This window comes from Apteryx rowi, unplaced genomic scaffold, assembly GCF_003343035.1.
Source record: "Apteryx rowi isolate R43461 unplaced genomic scaffold, aptRow1 scaffold_290, whole genome shotgun sequence".
Taxonomy (NCBI): Eukaryota; Metazoa; Chordata; class Aves; order Apterygiformes; family Apterygidae; genus Apteryx; species Apteryx rowi.
Genome location: NW_020449308.1, coordinates 178,287 through 191,978, shown reverse-complemented (window position 1 = coordinate 191,978; position 13,692 = coordinate 178,287). Strand labels below are relative to the sequence as shown.

The 13,692-nt window shown below is 35.0% G+C and overlaps 1 protein-coding gene across 8 annotated transcripts in view; it reads left to right on the top strand.

Annotated features, from left to right (window-relative positions):
• The window catches only part of STS (steroid sulfatase), a 131,052-nt gene that overhangs the window by 23,915 nt on the left and 93,445 nt on the right, over window positions 1-13,692 (top strand). For 6 of the 8 annotated variants that reach the window (XM_026069310.1, XM_026069306.1, XM_026069308.1 and 3 more), the window contains 4 exons: window positions 2,075-2,227; window positions 4,240-4,361; window positions 7,092-7,214; window positions 12,210-12,633. In XM_026069310.1, coding sequence (XP_025925095.1) covers window positions 2,082-2,227; window positions 4,240-4,361; window positions 7,092-7,214; window positions 12,210-12,633 — 815 coding nt within the window. In that variant the 5' untranslated portion in view covers window positions 2,075-2,081. The remainder of the gene's footprint in view (window positions 1-2,074; window positions 2,228-4,239; window positions 4,362-7,091; window positions 7,215-12,209; window positions 12,634-13,692) is intronic. The other 2 variants (XM_026069309.1, XM_026069311.1) reach the window with 2 other exon arrangements.

Here is a 13,692-nt window from a genome sequence, read left to right as displayed (position 1 = left end):
TGTTGCTTATTTCATCAAAAATTTGGTTTCAAGGATAAAGTATATTAAGCATTTTCTCAAAGGATTCTGCAGACATATATTAAAAGAATAGTTACAGATAAATTGCTTAATCAAACTGAATAAAACAGTTGGGATGGTTCAGTTGGGAAGATGGAGTTGAAAGAGTTTCTCTTATAATCACAGTTCTTTTAAAAGATACATGTGTCTGTAATAATCAGGATAAGGTGTAGTTAACTGATGAAAAAACTAGCCATAATTCTAATTTGCTTGAGGAAAAAGAAGAAAAAAATTTTCGGTTTCTTTATGATTTGCCTATATTTTTTATGCAGAAAACTAAAACACGAAATGAGAAGAAGTGTTTGGTAAATTCCTGTAAAATAAGGACAAATAATGGATAATTTCTATTATTTGTTTTTATCCATTTTATCTTACACATTTATTTTACACTAAATTTGTTTTAACGTGAGTGAACAATGTATATTAGAACACCAATACTGTAATTTGAAGAAAAGCAGAAAAAGTATGGTATATGTGTGTATGCAGCCACATGCATGTGCAGATGTGCATGTGGGCACATTTTTCTATGTATGCTTGTATATATGTTCATATATATTGATTACATTTTTGTAGATTGAAATAGCATAATTCTATGTATGGAACTGAAATACTTATGTGACTCCTATTGCTGTAGGAAATTAAGCACCATCAGAAATCTCAAGCTAGCAACCACCTTGGAAGGAAAAGATGTATTATTAGTCCTATTTTACCATAGAGGAAGTGAAGCAGGGATTCAAAATAGCACTAACATGTCTAACATGCAATTAAGGAAAAATGTTGACACCTGAATCTAGAATGTAATCCTTTAAAACTGAAGCCTGTGCAGGATGTTATGGAGGTCAAAAAAGTGCAAATTGGTTCAAAATGGTCTGAAACAAATTCATGCAGGAAGAAAAGGTGCATGGGGTTGAATAATGTGCTATGTATATATCTTCCACCCTTAAATACTCATTGCCAAAAGCTGGAAGGATACACAAGTGGAAGAATGTATAGGCATACCTTGTTTTATTGCGCTTCGCAGATATTGCATTTTTTGCAAATTGAAGGTTTGTGGCAACCCTGCATTGAGCAAGTCTTATCGGTGCCATTTTTCCAACAGCATGTGCCACATCACATCCTAAAGGGAGTCAAATTCAGCCAAAACATTGTCAATGAAGATTAAAATAGAGATTTGACAATCCCTGTTTAGGTAAAATAGTATTCATAATATTCACATTGACAAAGAAACTCTGCTTTTATCATAAAAGAGTATAATGGTATGTACTGTTGTGTGCAATATATTTTTCTACTTCCTTTAAGTTGAATATAGCATCATCATTGTTGATAGACCATTTTGATTTGGTATCAGATATTTGCTGTAGGCCCTGATTTTTAAAAGATTTGTGAAGAGTTGGGGTTTTTTTTAAACATTCAATAATTAATTAATAAAACTTCAATAATTTGGTAATGCCCCTTCATCCCCTTTGCCATAATGTTTATTCTTGTCAAGAAACTCCAGATAGATTTTTTTTTTCCCCTTGTTGAAAAGAAGTTCAATCATTTACTTCAGTGGCAGAATTCGATGAACTTATTTCTTAAATGAACATTGGAAATTGTGGCCTTAAATGACTTTAGTTTCTGTGCTCCTCAAAATAAATTTAAGCCTAAAGAAAAAAAAAAGACTTATTTGCTATCATGATTTATTGATAGTGCTATCTGTTTCTACAGAAGTACTGTCTCTGAGGTTGTTGCTGTTCTGTTTGTTTTTATTTAAAGGCTTTGTCTCTGGGTGGAAGGGATGGAAAGGGACATTAGATATACATTAAATGCATTTTTAATTTTAAAAAATATGGGGGAGAGGAAATAAAGTGGAAAAAAAAATCTCTTGAGGAAAAAAGTCAAAAAAATGACAATCTAATTTTCTCCTTCTCTTCTACTATAGAATCCAGAGCAATAATAGGACTAGATTAGAGGAACGGTCAAATAACAAAAAGTATGGTCTTTATCTATAATGTTTCCACCTGCTTTTACACACCAGGAAGAAGATGAGACTTCTTTCATTTCTAATAATTTGCCAGTGTGCCATAAAGAGTCTCAGTAGTCACAGTGCTTCGAATCCCAATGTCATTTTACTAATGGCTGATGATCTTGGTATTGGAGACCTGGGATGTTATGGGAACAGAACCTTACGGTATGATGATATGTTTGGGGGAATCGTGTCTTTGTATTTAGTTTTTCTATAGATTTGTGAAGTTAATAAAACACAAATGTTGAGAGCTTTGATAAGGTTCTTTAAATGTAATCAAGCTAATCTTTCTGCAGCATATTCAATCTTTGCTTTTTTTTAAATAATAATAAGAAAAGGCTTAGCTGATGTACTTTATCCCGCTAAAGCATTGCATTTTAAAGAGATAACTGAGCAACCAAATTAACTTTAAGATCCAGAGAAGTAAAATATAATCAGTAATTTTATTTAAAAATTAATTTGGCACAAATATGAATTAAGCATATTTTGAAGAAGTCTTGTGATTTGAGAAGAACTTGTCACCAACCATTTGGAAAAAAAGTGCTATTTTTTTTCCTTTCACTTGTCTTTGTACTGTAGTAATTTAAATTAATTAAAACCAATGTTAATATACCTGACTAATGCAGCAGTGTTCCCCAGGGTGATCATTACTGCTAAGTTAGGTATGATGCTTGTGTAAAAAGCACAACAAGTTGAGCCTACTCATTGTGTTTCGGTGGTGCAAAATGAAGCTGTGATCAAGTTAAATAGTCCATTCAGACAAAAGGCACTGTCCTCTTGAATGTTAAGTGCCCTTGTTCCTGTTGAAGTTAGTTGGAAGTGAAAGCTCCTCGTAACTCACAAAAACAGCTCATCTTACTGCCTCTGGTTTTAAACAAGAAAAAAATATATGTGACACAGATGTTTGTGTTACCCCTTCTTCTCCCACAAAGGATCAGAAATACTGAAAGAACTGTATTCTCTGATGTGAAAGTCCAGGATTAAATTTTAGAGAATGAAGAAACTGCATCACACTATTTTTTGTCTACAGGTGATGTTATAGCAAAAAAGATGGAAAATTAATGTTTTTGACTGTATTCAGGTAGAACACAGTCAGAACGGGAGGACGTACGTGCCTTAAGGTCATGGTCATTAATCTCCTGGGTCAGGGACTTACTAGAGCAAGCTGCAGTTCCTGGCTAGTGTTCATGACTAGGTTTTTTTTGGGGGGGGTGTTTGGTTTTTTTTCTGTAGAACCAAAGGCACAGGATTTCATCCTGCAGTAACCAGTTTTCAAATGCATGAGGACAAAGTTCGCATGCAGATATGAAAACTTAGAAGTGCTCCTGGGTCTAATATTACAGACGTAGTCTGTAAACATCATTAATATAGAGATGAATGAAGAGTCATGACCATTTGAATCTCTCTTAATAAGTGATAATATCCATCTTCCTCTCCCCTCCCCCCTCAGAAAAACCCATAATATCATATAGTGTTGTGATGCTATTAAACCTTTTTGAAAAGGGATCAATGGAATTTTGGTTTTCTCTCGGTAGGCACTTTCCATTTTTCCATGTAACTCTTCATTCTTCAGCTGATGTAATTTTATTGGTGAGCCAATGGCAGTGACACTGAGAGGGCTATATCTATCTTCCCTATCTCAGAGATTTTCATCTCATTATCCAGGGCAACTGATGCTTTCACTCTCTCTCTGGGACAGTCAGATCCCAAATGACCTCATTATTGTCTCTGTTCTGCTTTGAAATTTTGCTGGGGAAAGGGATAAGCGCGACCAAGTAGGGAGTAAGGAAGCAACAACTTTCTCCAGTCTGTCCCCTCCCCATGGCTGAAGCAGAAAGGCCATGCAAGTAGCAGAATTACAGTTTTGGGTCAATGAATGCATAAAAAGGGGTTGAAATGCAACAGGGCCACGTGTCACAGATTAGTATTGTCCATGACAAGGGGATGAAAGTGGGGAAAAAGATTTTTAGCACAATACCACAAAGCCATTTTGGTATTAATACCTAATAAATGTAAACGTATTTGCTACGATTGTATTTAGACTTGCAACACCACCATGGTTTTGATAATTTGCATACACTGGTCTTAACTTGATATTTTCAATAATTTTTGCCTCAGATGCTTTGATCTCACCGTGCCTGTTTCTAAATAATTTTATTTCAATTATGTTTTTCTAGAACCCCTAATATTGACAGGCTAGCTAAGGAAGGTGTGACACTTACTCAGCATATAGCAGCGTCCCCACTGTGTACTCCAAGCAGGGCTGCTTTCCTGACAGGACGATATCCTATCAGATCAGGTAAAATCCCATATTTCTATTAATATGTCTACCTTATTTAATTTGCAATAAGCCATGTGCATTTTCCTCTCTGTCTTTTTTGATGTCTTTATCATCGTCAGGTTGGGTATTTAGGTCAGTACCTAATCAAGCTCAGCAGAGTTGGTCAACGTTTAAAATCTGCTATACATGGGAAATTCTCAGGTTTCAGAAGAAAAATATACAGAAATAAAGCTTTTTTTTTTCTTCTTTTTTTTTTTTTTAGAAAAGGAATTTAAAATACTGGGGAAAGCATCTGATTGTGGCTATTTAAAGTGGAAGTAACAACCAGATTTCATGGACTTGGTCCACTGTCTAAATGATGGAGGCCTCTTTGCTTCCCTAGTTGTCTTCAGGCTGCTTCCAGAGTGGTGAGGGCAGCATGAGTGTTGAACATCACAGAAGATTCCATGGGGCCTCAAACTGAACCAGATTTCTTATCTATTCCTGTAGAAACATGAAAACTAGTATTTGAGAGCAACATCTAGAAAAGGGAACATTGAAAGCCCATTGTTCCTTCTTAGGAAAATCAACACTTATTTACTCATCAAGCATCTAGGAAGACACAAGGCAGAACTCAGTTTAAACCTTCTTGCTGAGATATTTCTGCTTCTTCAAAACCTTTTGGTTTAGACGAATTAATATTTTTTTTTCTGATGAAAGTTCATTAAAATATTCCAGCCACTCTTCAAACTGGGGAGAAGAAAGCAAAAATCCTCCCTTCTTCCGAAGTATTTTCGCTTCATATCTTCCCATTCACAATGCTAAGAATCCTACAAGTACATGTAACTTTAATAATTTTAGTTACTTTTAAAGGGCCTGATCCAAAGCCTGTTTAAGACGATAAAGATTCGTCTGTTTATTTTAATGGGCTGGGACTAAGCCCCTCAGTGGTTAACCATGCAACTTTAACATTCCCTTAACGTAATTTTTAGCAAGGATCATTATACATTAATCAGATCACTTGTTCATTAGTGATAAAACATCCTGTCCTTGCTTCTGGGAATGAAAGCAAAGCAAGACTCTGGAGCCTACTTGATATGTTCGTGTTCATTCAAATCAAGTAACAAGCTGCTGCAGAAGTGCCAGCTTATATAGCTTGCTAAATTTTCCATTACATTCTGCTGAAAGGAAAAATTTATATACGTGTTATAGCTATACTACTATTAATATTTGCTGTAGGTAAAGCCACAGGTCACTTTCCGTTATGATCCTCGTTCTTATTTCTGAAAAATTGACATTTGAACTGTTTTTTTTTCTTGACTGATTTGCTCTCAGTCATACTTAATCATTTCCATGTATCTACAAAAATTGAACTTTGTCTTAATTAAATTAGGAATTGCTAAATGTGGGCTACTTCCAAACATCAGTGAGGAACTAATACAGGATTATTATGGAAGATACTAGAATCACAATGGGGAGGGGGAAAAAAAAAAGGACAGAAATGTAAAAATCCTGCTAACAGAGATGAAGAAAAATATTCCAAAATGCAGTAACTTGATGAAACACCTCAGAGAAAGGTAAGGATGAAAAAAATGATCCTGTACATTACTTTGATTCCAGTAACTTAGTGGAATTACACTGATTTCAATTATGAGAGTTCAAAATACACCTTCAAATAAAGTACAGATATAGATGACTAAAACTGCCTAAACTGTTGATCAATAAAACCGAGTATGTTGAATAAGGGTGAAAAACTGAAGGCAACATTTGAAGGGTAGGTGAGCTGTCTTTAATAAACTAGTCTAACAAGTCTTTTTCTCTTCTAACCAGAATGAATGCCCAAGGGGAGATTCTGGTTGCCTACATTAGGCATGTAATTTTGGCAGTGCAGTTATCCAGTTGCATAATTCAGACTTCCTGAAGATATATCTGCACAGATTTGCATAGATACTTTTTGGTTCTGTCTATATTCTGAGCCAGCTCTCATCTGGAATCCCAGTAATCTAATTTTCATAAACCTGAACTCCCAAGTTCCTCATACTGAGTAGAGTTTGTAAGCTCAGGTTTGTGTTTTTCAGACTCTTGGTGTATAGAAAGTAATGTGCCTTATTTAGATATTTTCTTATTAGCTCATACATGATGCTGCTTTAATGCACCCAGTCTGGAACTTGAGAATGTCTGTTCATGCCATTTGAGCATGGGGCCTCTCCCACAAAATCTGAGTACCCTAGCTGGTAGGTTCCTGAATCAGATTTTTTCCTGCTCATTTTTGATGATGATATTTTATGTGCCTGGCTGTAATATTTCCATTTCAATTGCCTTCTCTCAAATAGTCTTATAGACTTGTAGAAAACCACGTATAAGGAAAGTGGACATACTGAGAATAGAACTTGGAAGTGCTCACACTTAGTCCCTAGCTCCATTCCTTCCCTTTACAGAAGAAAAATGAATTATGCAACCTCAACTTCTTTCAGATATGTTATACCTCAGAATGTCCACAGAAGGGGCTGCAGCTATTTATGTGATAGCTGGCTGCACAATTATAAGTAGAGATTTTTCTTTTTTTCTACTTCTCGATTTCTGGTGACAGTACGGAAATGACCTCGCTCAGCTAAATGGATGATTGGGTCTGCCACTTACATTTCATAGTGATGGGTGGCAATATGTCATTTAAGTGATACCACATAAAGAAGAAAGTGCATACAGAAGGAATAGATGAAAACTGTTTCACTGTGTTATCCAGGTCTCATTCATTTTCATGGTATTTAGGAATGGCTGCCTACTCACGAGTTGGTGTCTTCTTATTTTCTGCCTCTTCTGGAGGGCTTCCTTCTGAAGAAATAACTTTTTCCAAACTCCTGAAGCAGAGAGGTTATTCAACAGCTCTCATAGGTAAAATTGCTCAAATACACAATGTTATTTTTCATTCATTTGAATCAAAAGTGCATTAACTTTCCATGTAAAGTGTTAAATGTCTGCATTAAGCTTTTTTCCCCACAGCATAATGAGTTTATTTTTCTAATACAAAGCTGAGCACATTCCCATGCATATGTGAAACACTAATCATGTAAGTATGTCTAATTCACTTGTTTAGTTGTAGTCTCATTGTGCAAAGTACTGAACAAATGCATAACATTGAAAATCAGTCCATCTCATGAAAAGTTTTCAGTATAAGTTTAAAATAGGAGTCTGATTGCAGCAGGGAGACAGTGAGAGATTAGGGTACAAGTCAGGGCAGCAGTGGGATTCATTTCACCTGTCTTCAGATATTTTCATAATGTAGATGATTACTACCTGAGCTAACCATCTGGATTCTCCTCTTAGTCATTGGAGGGAAATGGTCATTTCTAGGAAGTTTGTCTCATCCTGTAGTAGATGTTTAATATAAAAATGTATGTTTCTCTCTCATTATAAAGATAGTCTGGACAAGCAGCTTGGACATAAATGTCCAATGATGGGTAAGAGGGACCCCACTGTATAAGTATTAAAGAGAGTTGAAATGAATGTCATAAAGATATAGCATTTAAATAATGAGAAAGGTGTTGGTTTTTTTTCCTAATTTTGCCACTGAAGTATTCCACATTGCTTACATTTCAGCAGATGTTTGTGAAATACAGCTTATATTACTTAACATACATTGTCTTTCTGTACTGAAATTGTCAGGAAATAGTTCTTTAGAAAGCATCGTACAGGAATGTTACTGTGTTCCTTTAAAAGCTGGATGCACCCAACTTGATTTGTAAATGTAACAAAAGCTTGCAATTTCGGGCATAATTTTTATTTTAAAATAGTCTGTTTAGCAAGGCTAGCAATTCACATCATTGTTTAAAAAAAAATCCATACCATGTAGCTACCTCAGTGTTGATGTTCCTAACTAAGCAAGTCTACTTAGCTGTGCTCCAGTCTTTGAAAGTATAAAATACCATCATGTCCTGACAGTTAATAGAAATATATTTAGAGCAGGTGTATCTGAACCTTAGTACAACAAAGCCATTCACAGAATAATTTGTCATGTTCATCATGGAATTACTTCCTATTGCTCCATATTCAGTTAAAGACTGCAGAAAATTCATTCTTCTGTTTGTGACAAGCACTGTAATACAACTCATTTTCTGGGGGCTGACCTAGTTAATGTTCTTTTTTTAACTACTTTCCCCGCAACATGACAGCTTGCCACTTAGAGCTCCAGAAGCTATCTCCATGATGCTTAATGAACAGTTCTTCCAAGTGGCCTGAATGATAGCTATGAAACCATAAAATGTAATATTACCATACCCTTAGAGTATAATGAAGCCTTCCAAAAAATCAAGAAGAGTATTAAAATTAAGTATAAAGCATATGTAAATGACAAAAAGAAAAATTATGTAGATTTGAAGAAGAGACAGGCAGACTCTGATTCCCAGCCTGTCCATTTTCTGCCTCTGCTGGTATTCTTATCACATCATCTTGGTCTAGGTCAGGGAGTCATTGCTTGGTTCAGTCCAACTCAGCAATTCCCAAACAGTTAATTGTCAAATTCTGCACCTGTGATGGATTGGCATAAGGATAATTCGAAGCCTTTCTGTTTCTCAAGCCTGTACTATCACTCCTTTTTTAGCCAAGTTTCTCTCCCCTTTACTCTCTAAGGGCACTTTTTTCTTCTCCAAATGAAGTCTCCTTTCCTTTTCCTTTTTTATTCCTCCTCTGAATATGTACTTTCTTTTGCTTACTATGTCCCTAAATATATTTTAGCTATAAATCTATTTTATGCATGCACTTTTTTACCCCATTGTCTTTCTCCTGTGACACAAAGAAGGTGACATGCAATAGATCTGGCAGTAAGAGACCCAGTTGGAAAATCTTCAAGAAAACCAAGTTTTCTCAGAAATGCAGATGCACTGAATCTGAAATATTTCACCAGTTTAGCATCCTGGAGGGTAGCAAGAAATGTCAGTGTTTTGGGGGAAACAGCTGTGTCAGACTCTTAATCCAAAAGAACCTGTGAAAGTAGGTCCATATTGTTTTAACTACTGCTATAAATGCATGGTCAGAGTTGAGAAAAGGCCAGCTTTTCATCACTACTGCTATCCAGCATGTTGTTTAGCATCCAGAGGAGTTTAAAGTCCACCTATGCAGCCTATCTCCAAAGTCAAAAATACTAATGCATAAATTGGGAATTGTATTTTGTCTCCAGAATGAGAAATGTAGTATTTGGACACACTGTGGCCATAGTAGAGAACGCAAGATCAGCTGAGTCTATGAAGTAGTATTAACAGAACAGCGATTTGGAAGAGATTAGGAGGTGACAGAATTTCAGTTGAAAGCCGCTTAAAATCTTACCATATTAATAATATATGCATATATACTGTAAATTACTAATATTACTATGCATATCATATATTTCTTTGAATGCATAAAACATTTTCCTGCATCTTACACTGCAGGCCCTTAACATTTATTTAAAGAGCACAAAGCCGTACTAAAAGAAATACCAATAAATATGTTGACTATAATATGTAATATGAATATATTACTGTCAAACCTTTGTAGCATGACATATATATAACTGAGTCTTCACGTTGTTCTCTTTTCAACTATGTGAGGGAAAGATAGAGGAAAAGCATGGATTTTTGTAGCCTGCCCAGAATTATGGCTTAGAGAAGTAAGTTCCAAATGAAGTTTCTTAGATGGATAGAACTTGCTTCTCATTTACCTTTCTTTGCATTGCTTTTCCTCTGCAGAAATCTTAATTGTGGCAGGAGAGTGAAAAAACCTAGGTCTGAAACTATTAAAGTACTCATAATATACAATTAACAGCTTAAATTTCACTCAGAAGCTTTGTAGAATCTGCTGAAAATTGTATGATGCTTATCTGAAGAGTCCATAATATGTAGCTTGGCTTAGTAAAGAGGTGAGAGCATTTTGCACTACTCCCAAATTTAGAAAGGTTCTAGTATGTAAAGCACATTACAATAATCTATTGAAAAGCTAGTTCAAAGTAGGACTTACTGTCTCAAAGAATGGTATAGAAGTCAAAGAAACTAATAAAATATGTATTGTGGGCCCAGTCATCACTTGTCTTCTCAGAGCAGTTCAGGACCTATTGAAACTTTCTACCTCACCGTCCGTTTAAAAATGGCAATTGTGTCTTTCAGTCAGTTGCCTGCATAACTTGTACCAATGCTTCTGTTGCTTTTCCCAGCTAACCTGCACTCTCTCTGCTTTGTTTGGATTAAGTTGCTTCTAAACAAATCTTTTCTGAGGCCCAAGATCATTTTAACATTGAAGAACTTGTGCTTGCTAAAAGCCTTTTGATAAAAATAGGTCCTATATTTTGCCCTGTCCTTAATTTCTTGTTACAAGATTCTTCTGTCCTGGCTTGTGTTTAGTTTTATGTTTAGCTTAATTGTTTAAATGTTTTAGTTTTATGTTAGTTTAATATTTAATTTTATAGAGATCCAGTTTAAACAAACTTCTTTATAACTAATAAATGACCTTGTAATGTATTTTTATTGGTTTGGTTCAGTGATGGCTAGGGAAAGGGAAAAATTCCATATATACTTTATTCCATTTTATATATTTTCTACCAACTATACTCTGAAAGCTTATAGAGCAAAATATTTCAGATTTCTTTGGGCTATGCTATGGGGGTGAGGATTTACTGGGTTTTGGAGGTTTTTTGCTTATTTATTTCTTTTAAGATCACAACCCTTGTCCTCATATTTAGCTACTGAGGTCATATTTATGTCATATTTAGTTATTTGATTTAGAAAGAATAAATAAAATTTGGCCTGGCAATATAAATTGTCACCTATATTATCGAGGGTGACACTGAAAGTTTTTGTCAAGTATTTGACACATTTCCTTTCTGAGACCAAATAACATTGGTTCAAACATGATTTATGTCAATAGGCTTAACTACAGTCTATTACATTAAGTCAAGATGAATTTATAGTTTTTGTTAATTATACATTTGAACTAAAACAGCAGCTAGGAAACAGTTAGGTCTGTTGTGCTAAGCAGTGCACAACCATATAGTAAGGGGTTGTACCTGTGTTGCAGAGTGAATTACCTAAATACATACTGCAATCTGCACGAACATAGTTTATGCCACTGTAATGCAAATCAGACTCACTGTTTGTCGTATGCCAGTCTGTGTCCAACACATTGCAGAAATTGAATTATTTCCCAGTGTGACAAAATGCTATGAGAGGCAATATTTGGGGGTAATTTACTTGTTAGTGGTTTTTTTTCTTTTTGTATACAAATATACTTATTTATTTATTTGTATTTATATATCTATCTTATCTCCTCCCCCTGCTTCTATGCACCCAAGGCAAGAAGAAGCAATAATTAATGCTGATAGTGTCAACGGGCAATTTTGGAGATTTTACAATCATTTGAGTAATAATTGCCTTGGTAATTTTAACATTCTGGTTTTACTTCCTCTTTGTTACAGTTTTCTTTTTTAAAGCTAGACAAATGTGAATGATTTACCTGATAAATTTGAGAAATATGGATAGTTCCATATTGGCTCTTCCTAAGAAAGAGGTAGCTGGTACAAAACTGTAATTTATTATGACTACACATGCAGAAGGGCTTCATTTTCAAAGTTAACTATCTGCTAGAGCTCTGTTGCTCTTCAGTGACCTGCTAGCCCACTCAGAATTTAATGGTCTCTGTCAGGAGCTATGCCAAGCTATTTCTAACTGAAAAGAAGAGCAGACTTGAAAAAAAGTCTTTGGTGAAGGTGTAAAGAAAGGGTTGGGGATAAAACAGGGATGCACACAATAAATGTTAGGGGTGCAGAATATCAGTCAGATAGCAACAGTTTCATATTTGGAAGGGTGCACATTCGGAGTCTGATGATTTAACTGCAAAAATATTCTCTCTCCTATCTCTTTGTAGGAAAGTGGCATCTTGGGATGAACTGTGAAAGCAGTAATGACTTCTGTCACCACCCCCTCAGTCATGGATTTGATTACTTCTATGGGCTTACCATGACCAATCTTAGAGACTGCAAACTTGGGCAAGGCAGTGTATTTTTGAAAGGAACTGAAAAATCCATTGTTACCTCAATCCAAATCTTTGGAATCACTCTACTCTCTTTGGCAACAGTGCATTTTATTGGCTTCCTCAAAGTACCTTTCCAAGCATTGGGCTATTGCTTGTTAATAACTGCTATTTTACTTGTGGTTTTGCTTTTTTTCTTTTATAATTTTCGATACCTGAACTGCTTCTTAATGAGGAACCATCAGATTATCCAGCAGCCACTGTCCTACGAGAACCTTACTCAGAGACTGACAAAAGAAGCTGTACAGTTTATAGGAAGGTAGGTTTTTAACTGTGTTAGGAGATACGCTGGCGTTTCACAATGACTGCGCTTTTTAAAAAGTAACATGCGAACTGGTGTGCAAGAGGAAAATGTCATTATACATTATCGTGATTTCTTTCTTTAAAAGATAACTGAAGATGATAGTTAATCTGCTTAGTGAAAGTGACCGTTTTACAGTAGAAAGTAGATATACATTAGGGGAGAAATATCACTTCCTCTTTATCTTAATCTCTGTGGTGTTTTCTGTGGGGTACATAATAATTTTCTCTATAAAAATTACAAACTAGTCATGTTTACTTTTTTCAGAATGTCTCCTTAAAAATACTTATTGAAATTTCAACATTTTTATAGGACTTTCATTCTTGAGAATTTCATGTAACTTAGCAATATGAAATATATTCTCTAGTGTGACTTAATTATATAAAAGTTAGCACAATGTAGAGTCATAACTGATGAGTTTTCTGGAGTGATAAACTGTTCTTTATCACTGATTTGATGCATCCATTAAATTGCATTCGTAAGGCCAGTTTTGTAAAGTTACTGTGATTTTGAATGACCATTTTTACGTCACATTGATTTTGAAAAGATCTGATTTACAGAAGTTTGGAAATCAATTTTTTTTGAAAGTGGCATTTTTTTAATATGGGTCACACTGGGTGACCCGAACATTGGGTGTATAAAAACATCTCAAATCATTCATGATTTTTGCAAAGTTAACTACTTTGGTCTAATTAACCTTATATCCTATCTTAACTCAGCTGTTTTTTTCTGTGTGTGCATGTGTGCGCACGTGTGTGTGATCAAAGCATGAAAGTATACGTGTGGATTTTTAAAATGCAAATCAAAATATTTGAAGCAAAAATATTTCATCCATATAACTTCTTGAAAAACATGCCAGTGAATTCTTCTAAGTAACTTTGGAAACAGATTGCACCATTTCTAAAAAAAAAAAAAAGTTAATCAAAGATAAAATCATGTTTTAAGACATAAGAAGTCCCTTAATTACTGTTCTGAAAAGTAGGTACCAGATAGTAACATGTGAATATATTCACATAG